Source organism: Euprymna scolopes, chromosome 24 (genome assembly GCF_053919585.1).
Source record: "Euprymna scolopes isolate OS-2025 chromosome 24, ASM5391958v1, whole genome shotgun sequence".
Taxonomy (NCBI): domain Eukaryota; kingdom Metazoa; phylum Mollusca; class Cephalopoda; order Sepiida; family Sepiolidae; genus Euprymna; species Euprymna scolopes.
The window spans coordinates 43242634-43251168 of record NC_136505.1 but is presented as its reverse complement, the minus strand read 5'-3'; the positions used below and the strand labels follow the sequence as shown (position 1 = coordinate 43251168).

Genomic DNA, 8535 nt, shown 5'->3' with positions numbered 1-8535 from the left:
TTCTCAAACAGAGAAGGCAAAACTTGGGAGAGTGAACCTCCTAGAACTGCACAGAACTAAAATCCCAGCGCCAAACCAAGAGGGACCGGATCATTACAGAAATGGTATAAGCTCTGTTGATTTTTTTTTTTTTGGGGGGGGGAGGCAGGATAAAGATGTTTTGTTAGTTTTTTTTTTTTTTTTTTTTTTTTTTTAGTTCCGTTTAGTTCTTTTTTTTTGATGTTTTAAGATGGATCCGGCGCTTCATTCGACTAATGGGATAAGTGCTTCGTTTTGTAGGCTCTTAATTTTTTTGTCAATCCTTTAAAAATATTTCCGAATCGGATTTTTGGAATGTTTCTCTTAAGATTCCGGTTTTCAGACTTCCATATCCTGTTGAGTTCTCAGTTTGTGTTAAAGCAATCAGTGTCGCTCGAGGACTGCGGCTGGCACCTCCATTCCTCCATACAATATTGCTGAAAAAGCAACAACAGCAACAAAACTCTTACAATTTGATTTATTTGTTTTCATTTTTTTTTCCTCGTGTCGATCATCGTCAAAATGATGACAATACCGATTCGTTTATGCATATGTGTTAGTGTCTTATTAACACGCCTATTCGCCCTGCCCGAAGCCAACAAAACAGCTACACCGAAAGACTGTGGCAATCATTTCTGCGAAGCTAAAGAAATCGCCAATACGAACTTACATTACAAAAAGCACGGCTGTTATTGTGATGATTTATGCAATTACTACAACGACTGCTGTAGTGGTTACAAACCAAGAACTCCATCCCGCATCAAAAGACCAAAAACCGAATGTCGCTCTCCAACGGGATATAATGACACAATCATGATGATCGTCTCCTGTGCAGCTGATTTTAAAGGAAGCCGAAAAATTGTTGATAAGTGCCAAAAGAATGACGCCGACATTATCAATTCGCTACCTGTGACCGGGCAAAAGATTCAACTGGTTTATCGAAATGTGTTTTGCGCCTTGTGTAATGGCGAAACTAACTACACGTTTTGGAACACAAAATTCAGCTGCCCGCACAATTTATCTGATTTGAATATTACCAAAGTAAACCTGACTGAATGCCATCGGAGTCTGCAGAACCCTTATCTGAATACATCTCATCTTTGCAGTGAATACTTGGTGAAGAGTTGCCGGAATTCTACGACCAGGAAATGCGAGACAGGAAGCAACGGTGTCGTGTTTAGCACTTTAGGAGTTTTCTACAAGAACTTCCAATGTTTTCAGTGCAATAAGAAACCGGATGAGGAACTAATTTGCGAAAACCTTCCGAGCGAGAAAGAACTGACTACCCCGTATTCTTTTATGGCATCGTCGTATTTCATTCTTATAGATTTTAATCGAAGAGATGTACGATTGAACGGTAATAGCAAGATGGCGACGTGCCCCAACGGGCACTGGTATAATTATCGTCAAAATCGATGCATTCGGATTTTACATTTTGAAAACAATTCAACGAACGACGCGAAAGTGCTCAATTGCAGTCTGGAAAAATTAAAGGATAATGAATACATTCTACTAGCAAACCAAAGTATTTATCGTAATTCCACAAACAGTGTTTATGATGAGCATAGTTATTTCATGAACAACAAGAGCGTTGTGTTTATTTGTGAAACCAAAACGCAACGCGGGTCTTCGTTGGAAGCGAGTTTGACCCTCATCGGAATGTGCATATCTCTGTCTGCCCTTGCTTTTCTTATCCTTTTCTACCTCCTGATGCCCGCAATATGGAACCTGTCCGGTTTGATCTACCTGTCTTTCTCCTTTTCTCTGTTTCTCGCGCAGATCCTCTTTCTCATCTCACGCTACTCGACTCCACCGGACACCTGTACCGCTATCGCCAAGACGATGCACTACGCCTTCCTAGTCTCCTTCTTCTGGCTAAACGTAGTCACAGTCAACATTTGGCTGACAGTCTGCCGGGATCCGTGCGAAACGATATCGAGAAAAAGCTGGAGGCGCTTCTTCTTTTACAGTCTCTACGCTTGGTTGGCACCATTCCTGATACTAATTCCAGCTATTGCACTCGATAAACATCGGCCAAACTCTCATCTAGCACCCGCTTATGGTTACAACGGCGTATGCTGGCTGAACAACGGCGCTGGCGTCCTCCTATTCTTTGCGGCCCCGTTAGCTATAATCATCGTGTTCAATTTTGCCGCCTACCTACACACAGCGATCACCATTTATAGGATGCGCCAGTTTGCCGTGCAACACTCTGGAAAGGGAAACATTAAGATAATTGTCATCAACGCCAAACTGTGTCTCCTGACTGGGATTACTTGGTGTTTCGGATACGTCGCCACAGCCGTCGATTCCCAGAAACTTCGGATCATTTTCGTAATTTTGAACGCTACCTACGGACTTTGGTTGGCCATATGTTTTCTATCGACGGAAAATGTATTCGCCCAGTTGAAGCAAAAATTCAGATATGTAACACAGACTTCTTCTACCAAAACACTAACTTGAATAACCCACGCTTCGAAAGCACCATACAAATATTTTAAAATTTTTTATGTGCAAAATGTGACGCTCTTCTATTTCAGAAACGAAAAAAGACGTTGGAAAAACACAGAAGAGCCTGCGTTGTTAAAGAAAGGGTGATTTTTAATAACGTCATATAGGCGTTAATATGTTTTTAAAAAATATGAACGCATTAATATTCTTTCTGGAAATATATGTCTGTTAAAATTCTATTATATGTGTGTAACAGAAATGAAATGAGTGTGTTTTTGTTATGTAATTTATTGATTGAAATTATATGTATTAATTAGTTTCCATGGTGTTGAGAGGGTTATATATATATATATATATATATATATATATATATGTATATATATATATATATATATATATATATATATATATATATATATATAGTGATGGTAATTAATACAAACTGAAGAAAATGCTCAATACTGTTGTAGAGCAAATATGCGTTTTATTGTTTATTACCGTATCTTTCTGTTAAGTTACATTATTGTTTCGGCTACACGGCCGGTTTTTTTTTGGCTGTCTGTAGTGTCCTCAGACTTTTACAGAAATGTTCGCTATTTTGGGATGAAAGAGTGGAAGAGTGAATAGAAGAGCATCGCAACGCCCCCTGACCTCATTCACTCTTCCACTCTTTCATCCCAAAATAGCGAACATTTCTGTTAAAGTCTGAGGACGCTACAGACAGCCAAAAAAAAAAAAAAAAAACGGCCGTGTAGCCGAAACAATAATGTAACTTAACAGAAAGATACGGTAATAAAAAACAAAACGTATATATATATATATATATATATATATATATATATATATATATATATATATATATATATATATATATACATATATATATACATATATATACATACATATATATATACATACATATATATATATACATACATATATATATACATACATATATATATATACATACATATATATATATATATATATATATATATATATATATATATATATATATATATATATATATATATATATATATATTATATTGTTAAGCGCTCTTCCTGGAAAAAAGAGGTTGACAATTTGTCTTCTTTTCTTTTTTTTTTGCATAAAATCTTATTTGAAATTTTGAAATAATGTTCCATAATATTGTTTCAGATTGTAAATACGACAAAAAAAAAAAAAAAAAAAACAAGAAAAAAAAAACAACTTTTGTATATAAAAATGTTAAAACAATAAAAAGTAAAACAAAACAAAAAATAGCCAATTGTTTTAACCACAGGATAAAATTATATTTATACTGCGATTAAAAAATATTGAAAATTTAGAAATAAACTTTAATTATAAAATCAAATGTCATTCTACGCATCGTTACTGATTTCTAAAAACTTTCTTTATATTTGTTTAGTATTCTCCTGTATTAAAAACAAAAACATCGTACACCAAAAATCACGTAAACTGATAAAGTAGTTTTAATTTTAAATAAAAATAAAATCGACAGCGAAGGCATCGCAGCGCCGTCTTGAAAATAGGTTAAAAACAAGGGAGATAACTATAAATACTATAAGCTTGTGAGATTTTACATATTTTTAACATAGGTCGGGTGCATTAAAAAAAATTTATTCGTTTAAAATGATTTTCTATATGAAAAATAAAACTAGTTAATCAATTTACGTGATTTTTGGTGTATGATATTTTTTCCATGATGTTTACTTACATTATACATGGGTTTCTTTATTTTTGTTTTTATTAATATTGGTAGAATTCTGGACAAGCACCAACTTTTTTTGAAAACAAAGTTTCCCGTTTTTACTGATTTTTACGTCGATTCTTTTGTACGTGATCAATGGATTTTATATCTTCTTTGTCATTTCATCGTTTTGTTTGTAGCATCTCCCCTTGTCAATATTTATTCCATAATTTTTAGTTCGCTTTTCTGTCCGTACCCCCCCCAAAAAAAGATAACAAAACAAACAAACAAACAAACAAGTGGGCGGACATAAATTACGTCTCTAAAATTTATAACTTTATTATTATTATTATTATTATTATTATTATTATTATTATTTACACTTAAGAAGAATAAAAAATGGATCTTGTTTTTTTTTGTTTTTTTTTTCAGCAGCTTTATAACTCTCGCTTCCCTTATTTTGTCCTTTAGTCCTCACATTCATAAAGCGATATTTATGTCAAAGAGGGAAAATTGCTGTTTTGGGGGTCTGCATCTATTTCATCTAACACTTATGGCTGGCAAATTTTTGATCTTGAAGAAGTTTTTTTTTTAAACTTCTTACATCAAGTAGCTTCATGCATTGTCTGGGGTGATTTTTATTTTTTTAAATTCTTTGAATTATTGAATTATTTACGTACTGCTTACGTAAAATAATTACAAAATAGTTTAATTTAAACACCAGTTTTTAGAAAAAAAGAGAAGGTTCCAGTGGTTAAGATTAGTGAAGGTTCTGCTCCAGAAAAGTGTTACCTATTGTTATAATAATGTTTAAAAGAAAAACGAAAATTTAAAAAATATACATGCTTTATATATATTGTAGGCGAATAAGGGCAAAAAAACACCGGTTACGAAGTACACCATAGGGTTACTTCCCTTGGGAGAGAGATTCCTGGCATGAGAAGGGAATGCATGTTTTACCAACATTAAACAAAGTAAGACTCTAGAATGAAATGTGCTTACAGTTATATCTCATAGGATTAGCGAATCTCTCGACAGAGGCAACCTTTCTAGGGCAATTGCTCTTGACATATCAAAGGCCTTTGATAGGGTATGGCATAAAGGTTTACTTCACAAGATCTCCAGCTATGGTACAGCTGGAAATGTCTTCTCAGTTATTAAATCATTTCTCTCTGATAGGTTCATAAGAGTAGTAGTTGATGGGCAAAAATTAGAAGCTCACAGTATAAATGCTGGAGTCCCTCAGGGGTCCATCCTGGGCCCAACTCTTTTCCTGATCTACATTAATGATCTTCCAAATCACATCCTTACATCATTTGTAGACATTTTTGCTGACGACACTACCATCTATGGTAGCACATGTAAAGCAGTAAACGACCAAGTTCTCTCCGATTCTCTCTCCCCTGATCTTGATCACGTTGTACAATGGGGAAAGGAGTCGCTGGTTACTTTTAATGCATCTAAAACCAAGCTTCTATCTTTATATCATCAACGTTCTGATCCACATCTGCCATCAATTAAAATGAATGGCTCTCGTCTTGGGGAGGCGTCAAGTTTTGACAGGCTTCTGGGCTTGACCTTTACTCCTGATCTTAAATGGAATACGTACATCAAATCTGTTGCCAAGGCCGCTGGAAAAATGGTCGGATCCTTCTATAGGTCCAGTAGATATCTCACTGCTGATGCAATTCTCTATCTATATAAGAGCCAGATAGGATGGAATACTGTTGCCACATATGGGCAGGAGCTGCTAGAAAAGACTTGTCCTGCCTTGATAGGGTTCAAAATAGACTTCGTGGCCTGGTGGGAGATGTCCTTTTCTCTTCGCTGCAACCTCTATCTCACAGAAGAGATGTTGCGAGTTTGTCTCTACTTTATCGTTATTTTCATGGAAAGTGTTCGACTGAGCTTCAATCTATGGTACCCCCTCGCCAAACTTTCACAAAAAACACTAGACTAGCTGAAAACATTATCAATAATTTTCCCCACTCTTTATCTGTACCTAAACCTAAACATAGATTCCATGATCAAAGCTTCTTTCTTAGAACTGCACGCCTGTGGAATTGTCTTCCGTTTTCCTGCTTTCCAGCTGTCTATAATATGGTCGTCTTCAAGTCCAACGTGAACAAGTTTCTGATGAGCCGTTCCACTTAAGTTAACAAATTTACCGAACTTCCATTACTATTGATTACTATATTGTCCTTTTGACTACTCTACACTCTTTAACCCTTATCCTTGAGTGGCCGATCGGCCTTGATAAGTTGTGACGCCTATGTAAAAAAAAAGAAAGGAAATATATTACGTACCACTCACGGTAACGCCACTATGAAAATGAGTACCGCTTTATTGTACCGTTCTGTATTGTAGTGTTGCTGCTTTCTTTCACGTTTGTAGATCTTATAATAAATATATATTTATGTACTTGGGCTTAGTCTATTCAGTCATTGTGTGCTATTTATGTTTGTTAAGTTTTTTTTTTTTCACTTTTTCTGTTCTCGGTCAGTGGAGGAGGAATCCTTCATGACAGAGCCAATTTTTAATTTTTTGTTCATATCCAGAGTACTGCTTTTGGGGAGAGCTGGATTTTTACCATATTTAAAACCGACCTTGTGTCTAACTCTGCCCTCGTGCGGGGGAAAGTATAAAGGGACAATGCGACCCTAATACTTACAACTATATATACGCATAGATATAAAAAAAAATACATAAACTTAATGGAATTCTAAACAGAACTAAGTATTTATTTCAATTAAAAGTTAACTCCATTTTATTTTAATTTGCGAATAAAGATTAATAATCTTCTCAACCTATGAATAACTATGTGTTTGTAAAAAGAAAGAATTTGAAGAAAAACGGACATTTTTAAAAAAAATATTTATCGATAATATTGTGAAGAAATAATATAGGAAAGCTGCAGTTCCACATTTCTTATAAATGAGCCATGATTAAAAGGTTCTGTTTAGGCTAAATTGATGATGAAACTGAGCTTTTAGCTTCTTCAATTTGGACAGTCCAGGATAAGATTGTTAACCGATACACGTGTGTTTTTATGACCTTTAACACCAACATTATTTCGGAGAAAGGTTTTTGCATTATTAACGTCACTGACGTGTGATCAACGCGACGGGCTAAAATATTATTTCAAATCGATTTAAATAAGAATAAAAAAAAAGAGATGGAATTAATTCGAACAAGTAAAGGAAAAAGACATTTCTTTCCTTAAACTTTTTTGTTACATTTTTATTCCAAACAATACACAATGCCACTTCGATGTAGGGGCTGCTATCTGGGATATGATTTGCAGGGGTAATATTTGGGACATGATTTGCAGGGGTACTATTTGGGACATGATTTGCAGGGGTACTATTTGGGACATGATTTTTAGGGGTACTATTTGGGACATGATTTGCAGGGGTACTATTTGGGACATGATTTGCAGGGGTACTATTTGGGACATGATTTTTAGGGGTACTATTTGGGACATGATTTGCAGGGGTACTATTTGGGACATGATTTGCAGGGGTACTATTTGGGACATGATTTGCAGGGCTACTATTTGGGGCATGATTTGCAGGGGTACTATTTGGGACATGATTTGAAGGGCTACTATTTGGGACATGATTTGCAGGGGTACTATTTGGGACATGATTTGCAGGGCTACTATTTGAGACATGATTTGCAGGGGTACTATTTGGGACATGATTTGCAGGGCTACTATTTGGGGCATGATTTGCAGGGGTACTATTTGGGACATGATTTGAAGGGCTACTATTTGGGACATGATTTGCAGGGGTACTATTTGGGACATGATTTGCAGGGCTACTATTTGAGACATGATTTGCAGGGGTACTATCAGGGGAATTTAGTTGTAAGATGTCCGTTTACATTACACTTAAACTTCTGCACGTCAGTACAATAAGAAAAACAGAGACCCGGAAGGGAATTCCAAAGTCTTGCCGTCCGACTGAAGAAACTATTAGAGTAGAACGCTTTCTTGCATCTAGGGATTATTATTGTGTAGTGGTGCAATTTAGGTGCTTGTCAAGTTTATTGGGGGTGTTTACGTCGAGGAGATACAAGGGTTTGAAGTTCGGCAAAGCAGCTTCCGTTAAAATACTTGTAAAACAGGCAGAGGGATACAACATTTCGTCGATGGAACAGAAGTTGAAGCCTAACTGACAGAGCGTGATTTATTAAGTTGACGACTCTTTCTTGAACCATGGCTAAAAATGACAGACTCGTAGCAGATGCACCAGCCAAAGTGTGGCAACAATACTCCATACATGGGCGAATAATGGCCTTGAGGTACACGACACTCTCAGGCGTAAGTAACTTTTTAGCATGGTTGAGACAGCCCACCTTCTTTGCAGCAG

General features: G+C 35.8%; 1 protein-coding gene across 1 annotated transcript; it reads left to right on the top strand.

Annotated features, from left to right (window-relative positions):
• The first annotated feature begins 376 nt into the window (after positions 1 to 376).
• On the top strand, positions 377 to 2728 carry LOC145246675 (uncharacterized). The gene has a single exon (XM_080108388.1). It carries the CDS (start codon positions 541 to 543, stop codon positions 2479 to 2481), a length of 1941 nt encoding a protein of 646 aa, XP_079964514.1. The 5' UTR covers positions 377 to 540; the 3' UTR covers positions 2482 to 2728.
• Positions 2729 to 8535: the final 5807 nt, after the last annotated feature.

Bases quoted from the DNA above. Each gene is read 5' to 3' on its own strand.
- LOC145246675 (XM_080108388.1), top strand. From the start codon at position 541: ATGATGACAATACCGATTCGTTTATGCATATGTGTTAGTGTCTTATTA.